The following is a 15,486-nucleotide window of genomic DNA, read 5'->3' as shown; positions in this document are numbered from 1 at the left end:
TTCTAATAAGGTGCTTCAGGACCATCCCAGCCAGTCCCAGCCCAGTCCCAGCTTCAACCCACCTTCGTACCTTGATTCATTCTACCTGAATGACCTGTTGAGACTACGGTAAACGGAACAACAAGTAAACTCTGTGGGAGATGCCTTTTCCAAGGTGTTCGATTCGTTCCCTCTCCGGCCTGCTTATACAGCTTTCAACTCCTGCTTTATAGTCTAAGGTCTTTCTACAGTCACAATAACGGATTGACAACTGACGCACACAAACAAAGCTTCAAGGGCATGGAAAACGGAGGTGTCGCTGCTCAGATGATCAAGCGAAGCCATTCCGATGAACCCGAATGGATCGTTAACGTTTCCGTCCTCTGTACCCACGTCTCGTCGGTACACCATACCCATGACGTGGCACCTTGATACCGCAGAAGGTATCTACATTCTTGCGCGTGATTCTATGAAAGATACTACCACTAACGTACAAGAAAGGAAGATTTAGACTTTTCGGCAATCGCAGAGTGCAGGAACAAACTAACGTTGACGACGGTTGGCGGTGAATAACGGTGCATGGAAGGATTGAGAAGAACAGACTTGAGGTTATAGACTGCGGCCGTTAGTGAAGGAAATGGTATGAACCAAGAGAGCGTAGGCTGCGGCCTTTTTCTTTCGCAGAAACCAAGGCGACATCAAGTAGCCACCGTGGCCTTCATTCCTCAAAACCTCCCTATCGAGTGTCCATCGTGGCCCTGGTGCTCACGAACTCGTTAATTTGAATCTGACTCGATACCGGCCATCGATTAGTTGTAGCCTCGGTGTAGGACCTCCCCCTAAACTGTGTTATAGGATTTTCGAAGGTATTTATCGAGTTGATCGCGGAATGGATTGGTTCAAGTGGCCGATAGTGCAGATTCGAGGTCGGATTCGATTCTGTGGACGATGGGTGACCGGTGATGTCGAGGTCGGGGTGTCGAGTCATTCAGAAGCCCGACATAACCCGTCGACCGTTTGCTGGAATACACGTGCGATTAGACTGGTAAGACCTCAAGCCACGAACACCCAAACAAACCTCTTTGCGGGGTATTCTGGTGCTTTTACATATTACTGCTACTGCTTGGTGACGGACGGATCGGAAGGGTCGGGCAGGGTTCGTCTCACCTATACCAATCTATTGTCTTGCAGTGAGTCAGCTTGTTCGAACCCCTTTATCCCTCTTACGCTCATACGTGGACAATCGCAAAGGCGACATGCATCTTTGATCGAGTCAGAAGGATTTCCTTACGCTCAAGCGCCTTTGACCCAAACTGTACGTCGATGGTCATAAGAGACACTATGATACCGGGTGGGTTACATGTTTACGTTCAATTCTTTCGCTGAGAGCTCGGATGAACATCGGCAAGTGGAAGCGAGCGATCGGGTTATACGGACGTTTGGGAAATGGGGTACGTTTCAAGTACGTTTCTGCGTTCACCCGTTTATCTATATATTGAATAATTACATATGAACACGGCTACGCGTTTATTGTTCGCTCGCAGGAATTCTCAAGGAATTCTTTCGCGCCTGTTCTTCCCGTGCAGCTATCCCCTTCCGACTTCCACTAATATCATGCTTTTGTTCTTACACATGTGTTTCAGGTCACATTTTCTTTGGATTTTTGTCCGTCAACTCCGACTGACCGCTGTATCTAAGTCAGATATATATGTGCACGTAGAATTCCGAGGTCAGTACTCCGGTGTCTTGTTTGCTCTGCCGGAGAGACCCGCTCGTGGGTTTCGTAGGTATGTCACAACGCGCACCACGGTTTCTTCTGACGACAACGATACTACACCGTCCCGACTTGGTCCCGACCGCCCAGTGGAACTACATTGCTTGTATATTCTTGGTGATAGTATCCACAAGCTTGAGCGTTGGGAAAGGACATTTCGTGGCAAAAGGGAAAAAGGAAGTTCCGAAGTAAGCTAATATGTTTGTTTTACTCGACAAGGTTCAATGTTACGTTACATATATAGAGTGGTAACGGACTTGCGGTGATTGCGAGGAAGCCGAATCTATTCTTTCTCCAGGAAAGAGAAAAGAGAGGTTCGGCAAGCCCGAGCTCCAGTGAGTCGTTGTAATAACCGTTCCTCGCTCAGTAAATCTCTTCTGTGAAGCTTAGCCTGGACATACATACAGGTGCCATCTAGAGTCAAAATTCTGAGAACAGGTTCGACGCAATCAAGGTTCAGGAACTTGGCTCCAAAAGCGTCGAGTTCCCCAGAGTCGTCCACAGGAGTCATCGGAAGCCATGTCAAAAAGGTAGGTTGGTCCCAAGGCAAATACGCGGGGCCGGCTAGCAATTCAACCGGTACCGCTGTCAACCCCTTTGAGGAAGTTTCTCTCAAGTGCTTCGGAAGAGTAAGTACTTATAATTTAAATTTTGTTTGACAGATCTGTTGGAATGGAAGACATGTCAGAATCTGCCCAAAGGATTGAGGCTCCCGGAAGTTCCATCTTCTAGCGACACACCGGAAGAATAAAGCTTCGTGGATCTAGACCAACGAAAGGAGATGATTACTGTGGAGATTACTATTAGACATCGTGGTCGGCAAGGCAACGGAGGATCGCAGCCTACTCTACGAAGCACGTGGAGTATTTCAATGCGAGCGCGTAAGTCTGATCCCTCTTACGTAACTGCTGCTTTCATCCGAATTTCTAGGGATGGGGTCACTATACAATTTTTTCCCCTTCCTTCACCTCTTACTTCTTACCTCCACTGTCCTTACTGACGGCCGTTTCTATTTCCCTCCAATAATCTCCACACTCGTTCCAGATTTACATTGAAGAAAGGTTATTCGAATACGAGCGGAACGATTAGCTCCAGATTTCACGCCGCTGCTACAAGTTGCGGCGTTTGTACTGTCTTGTTCGTTCGGGAACTCGGGTCTTGGGGGTCTTGTCGACACTTTGGCACGATAATAGAGTTGTAGAGGGTTATAGTGAATTATAGAGAATTCGTACAACACCTTTCGTTGGACTATCGGGTTCATATTCAAGGAATCGGAACTCGCGGGGAGTATCGAACAAACTTGCTTCATCATTTTGGATTGTATTTTCGGTGCGTAAATACGAACGTCATTATCGTTTCCATCCACCCTTCTGATACTAGAACAAATAGGTTTTAACCATTAGACATGACGAATAGAACCACCCCTTCATCGTCTTTACCTAGGCCACGAACAAATTCGACTGTCGTTCCCTCCACTTCATTACCATCCAGCGTACCCTCTCCACCTTTCAAACCGACACCACCTTCAGCGCTCCTTGCTTCACACAACTCCAACCCCAACGCATCGCGGTCACCATCGTTTTCTAGTCAAGCTGGATCACCTTCGAGCAACATGACCTCCATGCCGAGCACCAGTACGCAACGAACCCTCAAAAAGCCTATTCCGGGCGCTCGGTCGGCGAGTGGTAGTGTCGGGTTGAAGGAAAAGGGGCAAGAGACGAGGAAACCGCTGAACAGGAAGGTCTCTTCGGTACTTTTACCTCCAGCTGACAAGTCGAATGGCGGCAATGCGAACGAAGGCTCATCATTTAACGGGGCAAAGAACCGAGTCGAGTTGCCAAATGCCCCAGCGACGGTACGGTCGAATTCCATCAAGAGGAAGCCGGTTCCGGTTACAGATGAGCACGCAAGTAAGTTCATTTTCCATCGAATATTATTCCTTGTTTCTCATTCTCTCCAGCATCGACAACACCGGGGCCTAACGTTCCCTTTGTCACGGCGTCAGAGGCTGAATCGAGTACAGGGTACCAACGGAAACCTACAAGACCTCCACCCAACCCTAGACCACGCGTCTCCTCGGTCACTGCATGTCCTTCGCACTCGACCAGTTCAGTACTTCTGCCACGTCCGACAAATCGAACCGTTTCCCCTTCACCTGCACCATCACCATCCAATTCTACTATTTCAAATACCCTCCAAAACTCTTCTCGTGCATCCACTCCGTCCTCTCGTTTTACAAATCAGTCAACTACTTCCTCTCCTTCAACATCGAAAATAACTGTTACCTCCCCTACAAGAAAACCTAGCTCGAGGTTACGAGCGCCATCCCTTGCCACCAAGTCGACGTCTTCCACCCCTTCACTTCCGTCTCTACCTTCTTCCCAACAAGTCACCCCCAAGTCACCGTCTCGGTCACCGCCCAAGCCCAACCAAAGTCAGAGCTCGGCGGCCTCTTCATCGCGAACAATACGTTCAGCACCATCCTCTGTTCGACGGCTGAGCCAGGTTCAGGGAGCGTCACCGAACGCGAGTGGTGTATCTTCACCTTCTGCCCCAGAGATACCAGTATCTCGTCGACCTGTTCAACAACCCACCTCCACCTCTTCCGTTATACCTCCATCTCGATTACGAACACCGTCATTGGGGAATATTTCCTTACCGTCGAAAGTTACATCCACCGTTAACACAACGCCTCCCGCTAGAAGGCTACGGACGTCTTCTACGGTAACATCAGGTAACGCGAACATTGCGGATACATCTGCATTTACTTCACCCTCGACTACGTCGGCATCAGTAATCAGACCTGTACGTGCGATTCCGTCATCCACCTCAGATACGAGTTCTGCACCTCGACGACTGCCAAATACGCCGCCGTCAGTACCAACTTCCCTTGGACCGGCCGCTACGTCCACGACGATTAAGGCGTTTCTCTTTCCGCCTATTGAGGGTGGAGACGAGACGAGTGGTGGGAGTTTGTATAGTCAGACGTCGGCTTCGCAAAAGGAGGATGCTATGTTGCAGCCGGAACCGAATGGACTAACCGGTCGTGAAGGTATGTATGGATTTCCGACCTCGTTTTTTCGTTATTTCCTTTTGCTCTGCTTGTCTTGTTCCGTTGTCCCTGCCATTCCCTTTTGCGTGGTCGGGATGTCGTCATCATCACCGTCGGTGCTGGTGGTTGGGCGATATCCGATAGTCGCAACTCAAATCTTTTTCGTCATTGTTACTTTTGCTCTCGCTTATTCTTTTGCCTTCCTTCGTTCATTCGTTTATTCCGACGGACGCCGTCATCGTATGGTGGCGGCCGCAAGTTGAAATTCAGGCTGTCGCGTTTCATAGATTTGGCTATTTGTTCAGTTTCTGCAGGGGTTGCGTGCGGGATCAAATTTTTTTCACCTCTGTTTTTCAACTTTTTCTTTCTCCTATCCGTTCGTCAATTATCTGACGTCGTCGTGTATTTTCACTTTTGTGATTCAACCTCCCCTGGTTTGGAACGAGGAAACAGGTCGATTTTGGAGAGCCTTTCGTTGGTTGGTTGGTTGGTGCTGATATACCTTTTCCCCCTGCCCGTGCCATCGGTGTTTTTCCTCCTCCGCCGTCAATCACTCTATTTCATTTTTGCTCTCATCCTCGTCTCCTTTTGATCATTACGATCGGCACTTACGTCACCTTAGCGACCAGGAGGATTTTTAGTTCTTTTGACTGGCGTTTTGAGTTATTCCTGCCTTTGATCTGCTTTATCTCTTGTCCATGAACTGTGGCTCACGCAATTTTTGCAGATCACAACCAGCAGAAGGCCCTTGAGACGCTCATGAACGCGAAAGTCACCCCGAGTGCAGATGGTGAGATTTTCTCACCTTTACTACTTGTTTGTCTGACACCTTACCTCTCTTCAGTCTCACAGCCGTCGCGCAATCCTTCGTTATCCAATCGCAATGCGTCCAGTACCTCGACAATGCTGCGGTCGTCAAGGTCAAGTGCTACATCAGAAACTCCGACTCGCGCTTTGACAGTGGAAACAAGAACCAAGAAGACAACGACTTCGAAGTCTTTGTTACGACCGTCTGGACCTAGGGAGCCCTGTCAGTCTCACTGTCTTGTTCCTTCCTTACCTTCCTCTGACAAAACCATTAATTCCCCCCCAGTATCTGCAAAAACTCCCACCTCAGCTCCCACTGAGTATTTGACCAGTACCACCGCTTTTCCCGCCTCGTCTCCCGACATCTCCACTTTACCCGCAGTAGCGTCACGATTGCGCCCTCCATCGCCACCGGTTCCCACTCTAACCCCAAATCGGTCGTTTTCTTCTCTGATATCGATCTACACCTCTTCCACGATTGGGGCACCATCATCCTCGGTCTTGTCGTCACCTTCACCCTCGTTATCAGAAGCTTCATCTGATACAGGTATGTGGAGACGCGTTGCGCCTCCGCCGACCTCAATATTCGGGTTCGGGATGTCTGGGAGTGCGCGATCGTGCGACGAAGGGAAGGGGAAGAGAGGGAGAATACCCTCATTTGAGGATCCTTCTTCTGGTGCTAACGAGCGTGAGGACGTAGACCTTACCAAGAGGAGAGAGAAATCGATGAGCATTGGAACCGTTCGCGCTCACGATGGATTGGGGGGTATGATGAGAGATGAGGATGGGAGAACGGTTGGAGATGATCCTGATGGAAGTCGAGGTATGTTGTTATCTGCTTTTCTTTCGAATTAGAGGTTGACGATTTATTTTCCGCAGCACCACCTTCAACTCATTCTATATCCTTTCCGAATTCTTCTTCACCCCCAGCTCTCACTTCCTCATTACATTCAAGGATGTCGCCGGTGCCCCGTACTCACCGCTTATCGCAGAGTATTACACCAGCTACCATCTTCACTACGCCTTCCGCAACATCTCCCAATCGCGCTCGTTACTCCGCCAAACGACTCTCTTTTGTTCAGAGGCTGGGTGCTGACGATATGAAGCGTCTACTCTCGAAGCCAGCTGTGGTTTCGGGATACTCTAGCCCTAGTGATTCTGAGAACCATGCTCATCGGAAACCCAGCACGCCTGTTTTTGGCACCACTCCAACACTACCAGTTTCTCCTCGAAGAAGAGTAGCGAGTGAAGAGTCTCGTCGCACCACCTCGAAGTACGAAGACTTCAATTCGGCTTCGGATGTGACGTCGAAGCGGCCTGTCACAGCTGCTAGCAATTGGGTTGCGCCTTGGGATGTACAAGAGGGTAATGGCGTATCATCAGCGACGCCTGCTGAAGTGAAGAAAGGTTTTAATTTGTTGAGTCGAACACCATCTCTTCGTAGGCTAGCTTCCGAAGAGCTTATGACCTGGAGGAAGGAGAAGGAGGTCAAGTCAACCTCGAAGGAGGCAAAGAAGACACGGAACATACTTAGGAAACCCTCTCTCAAGAACCTCCCGACTCTGGAAGGTTCTTCGTCGTCGAATCTATGCCCACCTCGGTCGAATGCAAGGAGTCCGTCGCCAGCTCGTTCAGGAAGCGGAAACACGTCGTCTTCACGTGCATCTAGTCCTACGCGTGCACTGCTTAAACCTGTGTTAAGCCCCGCTCCTCGTACGCCGGCTGAAGAAATCATGATGGCGTATAAACAACAGGCAGCGCGGGAACAGATTATTGAGAGGGATTTTGGCGATGAAGTGAAGGCTGGGGAAGTTTTTGCGATGGAAGAGAAGGATAGGAATGCAGCGAGGAAGTTGCGGGATATTGAGGTCGGGATGGGCATAAGGAACGACGAAACTGCCATGTCTTCGTCAACTGCTACACCGGTTCAAGATCCAACGCCAGCAAAGCATCCACCCTCCCTTGCACCGACTGCAAAAATGGGGTCGCTGCCGAAGCGTGAAGGTCATGCTTCGACAGCAACTCAAGGCAGGAAACGACAACCAGAACAATTACCTGCCGCTCCTCATAACCCCCACTCTCCTTCTTATAACCTTCTGGAGTCAACAACCGGACAGGTTGTGGCCATTGGAAGCGAAAAGGATGCATTTCTTCCATCGTTTTGGGATACTCCTGCAATAAATGTTGCTTCGCAACTTGGCGTCGGGAATGGTGACGTCTTGCCGAAAACCTCTCAACCTCCCATGACCTCATCGGATGTAAATCTGCATTCCTCTGTTGGAACTGGCCGTGCCAGTTTACAGGAACGGAGATCTTCGCTTTTACGGCCATTGACGGTGTCACCTCCCGAACCACGCAACCTCCGGATGTCTTTAGACCGCTCCCGAGAAGCAGCCCGTCCCGCTGTCGCTGCGTTTGATCTTCATTCACCATCCGGTATGTTTTACTGCTTCGTTCTATATTTTCGTACCGTTGAAACGCCCGCCCCCCTATGACAGCTTCACGTACAAATCACTCAACCCTCGCCTCGTCTATACCCATCTCCTACGGAACAAAGGCGAGTAAGGGAGGAATTTGGAATCTGATGAAGCGGCGTATCTCCGCGGGTGGTTTGAGAGAGAACTACCATCAATCCGGGGACAGCGAAGCTTCCTTATCAAACACACCACCTCCTGTTCCACCTCTTCCAAAGGGTTTAGTGGCCACGAATGTCCATCCACCGACGAAATTGAAGTCACCGACAGCTCCACCAACTCCCATGGGTCCTCTTGGTTCTCCGTACGCGGCCACTTCGCCTGTGCCATTGAAACCCAGACGATCGATGGGAGATTGGCGACCGGGAACGTCTCCAGGCGCCTCTAAGGCACATACTACCTCATCTACCTCGAGCATTACTACAGGGCCTAGCGCTACCACTCGATCTTGGTCGCCTGCTTCCCCCTGTAATCCCCCTGGAGAGTCACGGAGCTCCTCTAGCTCTTACGGCGAAGAAGTCCCTACTCTTCTATCAAGCAAAAAACGGAACGCTGAAGTACTACAACAGCATATCCTCTCCCCGAGTGAGCTTTCCCGGCTTCAGCGCGATTTCGAACAGGAATATGAGAAGAATGACCGTTTGGCCACCACGAGGCCTGTGCTGTCCAAAATCGTCGCTGGCACCCCGTCGACCTCGGTGGTCACTTTTCCTCGTTCAACTAGAACGGGTCCATCAATTAGGAAAAGTGATGAATGGATGATCGTAGGCAATCCCGTTGACCCACCTTCATTTTCCCTTCCAGTTCCTCGTTACAAACCACGCAACCCGTCATCCCCGTCAAGGCCAAGCACGGCGCCTGTCCTTCCTCCAGCTCTTCCGACGCCTATCAAGAGTATGAAGACGCCCGTAACTTCCCCTAGTCATCACATTTTATCGCTTCAGAAAACTTTTACGAGCGACGACAAGCCCGGAACCCTGCCACAAAGTCGAAAGTCAACCTCGGCGATACCGAGACCATCAGTTTCCAGCTCCAGCGTTCCGTCTCCCTCAAGATCGGGGGTGGTCTTTCGAGAACTTCCTTCGTTTAGCCGCACTGTCAAGGATACCTGGACTGAGAAGGAGAAGGCTGATAAGTGGGATGACCTCTTGCTGAGAAGTGATCTAGCTGGGGGGACATTGCACTTGGGGGCGGCGGACCGCCTTGAATCGGACGACCTCGAGCTGCGGTTGTCTGTTGCAGATCCGGAGGACGATAGAAACCTTTCATGAGTGGGTTTTTTTTCAAATCCTTCCATGTTTTCTACCTTTCGTCTACTTAATAGCATTGTTTTCATTCTATCGCTTTCGAGTGTTCTTCATGCACTGTACTTATATTCACTCATTGATCTATCTATATATTTTCTCTCTCTCTTGCACTGTACAACTTACTAACCTGCTATCAGTACTAGCGTGAATTATTATTGATGCTCTGTAATGCACGTAGCTAAAACATTCCCTTCCTTCAATACCCCCTCCATATTATAGACAACCCCGTTTTGTTTTCATTGACCTCTCAATATGTCGAATAATACCATAACTCGTCCAGTGAATCGGTTTACCGACGCTGTACGATCCTTACCGGCGAGACTTAGGGTTGGAAGAAGAGGAACCACATCGTTGAAAATATTCTCCGGATGGCAAGGAAACGCGAGATCCTTCGTTCAAGCGAGCGAGAGGTTGGGCATTGCCAATCAAAGGGATAAGAACTCATAGAAAGACTCAGAAGCGTTCCCCAGTGGCGGTCTTCACGACGAACATGAGAATCGCCGTCTCGTTCTCTGGAGCGTAGATGCAAACAACACATCAGGAAACAGGGAAATGGCCCGTTGATACATGCCGTATTATCATTTACTATCTTTCTACCTATCTCTATTCCCTGGAAAGCATCACTTGTACACCCCCATCAAACGAGGGACCTAACTATCTTACCCATGGAAGAGGCGCCTCTTCCTATTCAAATATCCTCTCTGGTTAAGCCAATATTGGCCTTAATATCGTGGGAATGGAACTGGAAACTGGAAAGGGGATTGGAAAGGGCTCCTCTTCCAGTTTCCCTTTCCGATTTATGGCATTCAAAGTAGTCTTAATATCGTGGGAATGGAACTGGAAACTGGAAAGGGGATTGGAAAGGGCTCCTCTTCCAGTTTCCCTTTCCGATTTATGGCATTCAAAGTAGTCTTAATATCGTGGGAATGGAACTGGAAACTGGAAAGGGGATTGGAAAGGGCTCCTCTTCCAGTTTCCCTTTCCGATTTATGGCATTCAAAGTGGCCTTAATATCGTGGGAATGGAACTGGAAACTGGAAAGGGAAATGGAAAGGGAACTGGAAAGGGAATCGGAAAGGGAAATGGAAAGGGAAATGGAAAGGGAAATGGAAAGGGAATCGGAAAGGGAACTGGAAAGGGAAATGGAAAGGGAAATGTAAAGGGAATCGGAAAGGGAACTGGAAAGGGAACTGGAAAGGGAATCGGAAAGGGAAATGGAAAGGGAAACAAGGATTACGTAAAAGGAGCAAAACTGGAATGGGAATCGGAATGGGAACTGGAACTGGAAACAAGCGGTACGTAAAAGGAGCAGAACTGGAAAGGGAATTGGAACCGGAAACAAAGGATATGTAAAAGGAAGGAATAAGCAGACCTCGGACTCGAAGAGAGGGGGGTGGAAAGTGAGACCATGCAGAGAGGAAGAGGGAGCATGCACTTGGAGGAGAATTTATTAACAGCCAACTCGTCCTAAATAATTGGAACCGGAAACAAAGGATATGTAAAAGGGGTTAGGGTTATTAGGACTACCTAGGGGACGACTAGGGGCGGAAACCTTAGGGCACGGACAGGGGACAGCTAGGGACAGAGAAGGACAGATGCAGGGGACGACTAGGGACAGAGAAGATGCAGGGGACGACTAGGGACAGAGAAGATGCAGGGGACGACTAGGGACAGAGAATGAGAGAGGCAGGGCACTGTCAGGGACACAGAAAGAGAGAGAAAGGGGAGGACCAGGGTCACAGAAGAAGAGAGGCGCACAGAAGAAGAGAGGCATAAGACCACTAGGGAGAGATGAGAAGAACAGTAGGGACATGCTACGGATACAGAACAAGGGAGGGGACACATAAGGAGAAGCACATTATTTGCAACACACAACCATTGCGGCTTATCTCTTTGCAAGTGGTGAGTGAATTTATTGCAGATCTATTCGTCCAGGACGAATGCGATGAGTGACTGAACACACACGGTGAATTTGTAACAAATCTATTCGTCCAGGACGAACACCGTGATTGACCAAACACACACGCCTTGCAGCGGATCTCTGTGCAAGTGGTGAGTGAATTTATTGCAGATCTATTCGTCCAGGACGAATGCGATGAGTGACTGAACACACACGGTGAATTTGTAACAAATCTATTCGTCCAGGACGAACACCGTGATTGACCAAACACACACGCCTTGCAGCGGATCTCTGTGCAAGTGGTGAGTGAATTTATTGCAAATCTATTCGTCCAGGACGAATGCGATGAGTGACTGAACACACACGGTGAATTTGGAACAAATCTATTCGTCCAGGACGAACACCATGATTGACCAAACACATACACATTGCAGTAGATCTTTGCACAAGTGGTGAGTGAATTTATTGCACATCTATTCGTCCAGGACGAATACGATCAGTGACAGAACACACACACATCCCAGCGGATCTCTACGCAAGTGGTGAGTGAATTTATTGCACATCTATTCGTTCAGGACGAACTCAGTGAGTGACGAAACACACACACGTTGCAGCAGATCTCTACGCAAGCGGTGAGTGAATTCATTGCACATCTATTCGTCCAGGACGAACGCGGTGAGTGACCAAACACATACACGTTGCAGCGGATCTCTACGCAAGTGGTGAGTGAATTTGTTGCAGATCTATTCGTCCAGGACGAATACAATGAGTGACAGAACACACACGCATCGCAGCAGATCTCTGCGCAAGTGGTGAGTGAATTTATTGCAGATCTATTCGTCCAGGACGAATACGATGAGTGACTGAACACACACATTGCAGCGGATCTCTTCGCAAGTGGTGAGTGAATTTATGGCAGATCTATTCGTCCAGGATGAATACAATGAGTGACAGAACACACACACATTGCAGCGGATCTCTGCGCAAGTGGTGAGTGAATTTATTGCAGATCTATTCGTCCAGGACGAACACCGTGAGTGACTGAACACACACACATCGCAGCGGATCTCTGCACAAGTTGTGAGTGAATTTGCGACAAATCTATTTGTCCAGGACGAACCCAGTGAGTGACTGAACACACACGGTGAATTTGTAACAAATCTATTTGTCCAGGACAAACTCAGTGAGTGACTGAACACACACATGTTGCACCAGATCTCTTCACAAGTCGTGACTGAATTGATTCCCAATCTATTCGTCTGGGACGAATATGGTGAGCTAGTGAACACACATGCTGAATTTTTGACAAATCCATTCGTCCAGGACGAACCCAGCGAGTCACTGAACACACACACGTTGCAGCGGATCTCTTCATCCAGGACGAACTTTGTGGTGAGCTAGTGAACACACAAGCTGAAATTGTAACAAATCCATGCGACTCTTCCGAACGTGGTCTTTCATAGAAACTCACATAACACAGGATGGAATCCGAACACAGTGAAGCCGAATTGGTATCAAACATCGGGTCAGTCCGGATACCATAAGACAGGATCCATTGAGCCATTCTTCTTCATTTTTTCACCATTCGAAGTCCCATTCCTAGGGCTTTTTCTCCTCCTCAGAACATTTTCCCTGATTTGTGGTTCTTCATAAAGGACAGACAGTACATGGTTCAGGAAAAAACATCGGAAACTTCAAATATTTGTGCAGGTATAAACAACATTGAATCATGCGGAGAATTCAGGTGAGTAGTGTTATTCTTCTACTGCTATAATCCGAGATTTTCTTCCTTACAAGTGACAGCTACGAGATCTACAAAAAAAAGAAGTAAAATAGTCGGTTTTGAGGTGAGGGTCATTCCGGAACCCATAAATCAGTAAGTTTCAGTTCATTTTTTCCAATTCGTGTTTGGTTTTAAAGCCTTGTGTTAGGGCGTAATTTCGTCCCTGCAACTCTTGCGGCTGGGTGTACTTTCTACAGAAGGACAAGGGATGTATCCCCGCCCCAGGAAAAATCATTGGTAACTTATTTGTGTAGGAATAAACAAAATTGAAACCTGCGGAAGCTTGTGGTGCGTAGCGTCATTATTCTACTACCAGACTACGAGGCTCCCTTTATTACGAGTGACAGCTGCGAGATCTAGGGGTCAAAAAAGTAAAATAGTCGGTTTTGATGTGAGGGTCATTCCGGACCCATAAGTCAGTGAGTTCCTGTTCGTTTTTTACAATTCTTGTTGCGTTTCAACTCCCTGTGTTAGGGCGTATTTTCGTCCACACAAGGTTTGCGGCTGGGTGTCCTTTCTACAGAAGGACAAGGGGTGCATCTCCGCCCGGGCAAGAAAAAACAACCCTAACTTATTTAAGTAGGAACTTGACAGGATATTGAATAATACAGAAAATTCCAGTATAATCCTTTAATGAACTACTGTTTGACTCTGAACTGTATCTACTTGAAAGTGAGAGCTGGTACTTGCACATGATTTAAATGATTCAACTCGGACTAATACCAATCGGGCTTGGTTGACTCCTTCAACCAGTTAATTAGAGTGGTTTTAGATTTCCATATCTCTGCTCCCAAATCTCCCTCAACCAATGCTAGATATTCAGATTCAGAGGGTGACTTGGAGTCCACATAAATTGCATAAATCAATGCAATAAGTGTTGGTATGACTGGTGTTGATTCTCCTCTAATGTGGTCCATAACCTAATAGTTACAGTCCTTGAGGTGGACTGCAGATCCTCGTCTAGACGGCAAGTGACCACAAGGCTCCCGCCAAGGTACCCAACACAGATGAGAATATGGCCACTGTGGGTTCCTCCAAGACGAACCCACGGACATCACTCGACCCGCAATGCTGCCCCTAATGTGTGACATGTCCATCAGTTCGTCCAAGACGAACCCATGGACATGACTTCACATCTCTTTCATGACGGTATGACATATGACATGTCTGTGGGTTCGTCCAAGACGAACGCACTGGCATCACTCGACCCGCAATCCTGCCCTGATGTATGACATGTCCATCTGTTCGTCCACTTAACCCGCAATGTTGCCCCTAATATCCGACATGTCCGTCAGTTCGTCCAAGACGAACCCACGGACATCACTCGACCCGCAATCCTGCCCCTAATGTGTGACATGTCCATCAGTTCGTCCAAGACGAACCCATGGACATGACTTCACATCTCTTTCATGACGGTATGACATATGACATGTCTGTGGGTTCGTCCAAGACGAACGCACTGGCATCACTCGACCCGCAATCCTGCCCCTAATATCCGACATGTCCATCAGTTCGTCCAAGACGAACCCACAGACATCACTCGACCCGCAATGCTGCACCTAATGTGTGACATGTCCATCTGTTCATCCACTTGACCTGCAATGTTGCCCCTAATATCCTACATGTCCGTCAGTTAGTCCAAGACGAACCTACGGACATCACTCGACCCGCAATGTTGCCCCTAATGTGTGACATGTCCATCAGTTCATCCAAGACGAACCCACGGACATCACTCGACCCGCAATGCTGCCCCTAATGTGTGACATGTCCATCAGTTCGTCCAAGACGAACCCATGGAGATGACTTCACATCTCTTTCACGACGGTATGACATATGACATGTCTGTGGGTTCGTCCACGACGAACGCACTGGCATCACTTGACCCCCAATCCTGCCCCTAATGTGTGACATGTCCATCAGTTTGTCCAAGACGAACCCACGGACATCACTCAACCCGAAATCCCATGAGACGCCCATCATGCCATGAAAAGCTCTCACCGGGTCCATTTTACAGCCTACATCTCCATTCTCCAGTTATACAGTCCGACGACGGTAAAACGACGGTCAAACAACGGTCAAATGATGGTCAAACGACGGTCAAACGATGGTCAAAATACTGCGTACTACCAAATGCCCGTGCGGTCATTTTGTTCATATCGTAGGAACGGCTGAACAGAATGCTCCAATTCTTGTTTTTCCGAAAAGCCACGCTAAATTAGCCTATTCTTGACACTACATACATGGAACATTACCATTGGGTTAGGAGGGTTTAGGGTTAGGGGTTAGGGGGTTAGGGGGTTAGGGGTTAGGGGTTAGGGGGTTAGGGGTTAGGGGGTTAGGGGGGTTAGGGGTTAGGGGGGTTAGGGGGGGTTAGGGGTTAGGGGGTTAGGGGTTAGGGGGGTTAGGGGTT

At 48.6% G+C, this 15,486-nt stretch overlaps 1 protein-coding gene across 1 annotated transcript; it reads left to right on the top strand.

The window, feature by feature from the left end:
- Nucleotides 1-3,158: 3,158 nt before the first annotated feature.
- Nucleotides 3,159-9,357, top strand: E1B28_002079 (uncharacterized protein; the record flags this gene model as incomplete). Its single annotated transcript, XM_043158993.1, has 7 exons — nucleotides 3,159-3,663; nucleotides 3,714-4,805; nucleotides 5,533-5,595; nucleotides 5,650-5,835; nucleotides 5,899-6,435; nucleotides 6,492-8,048; nucleotides 8,111-9,357. The coding sequence occupies 7 exons, from the start codon at nucleotides 3,159-3,161 to the stop codon at nucleotides 9,355-9,357; spliced, it is 5,187 nt and encodes a 1,728-aa protein (XP_043002591.1).
- Nucleotides 9,358-15,486: the final 6,129 nt, after the last annotated feature.

The sequence above is a fragment of the Marasmius oreades genome, chromosome 10, assembly GCF_018924745.1.
Source record: "Marasmius oreades isolate 03SP1 chromosome 10, whole genome shotgun sequence".
In the NCBI taxonomy this organism is placed as follows: Eukaryota; Fungi; Basidiomycota; class Agaricomycetes; order Agaricales; family Marasmiaceae; genus Marasmius; species Marasmius oreades.
Note: the sequence above shows the minus strand (reverse complement) of the source record. Positions and strands in the feature narration are given on the sequence as shown.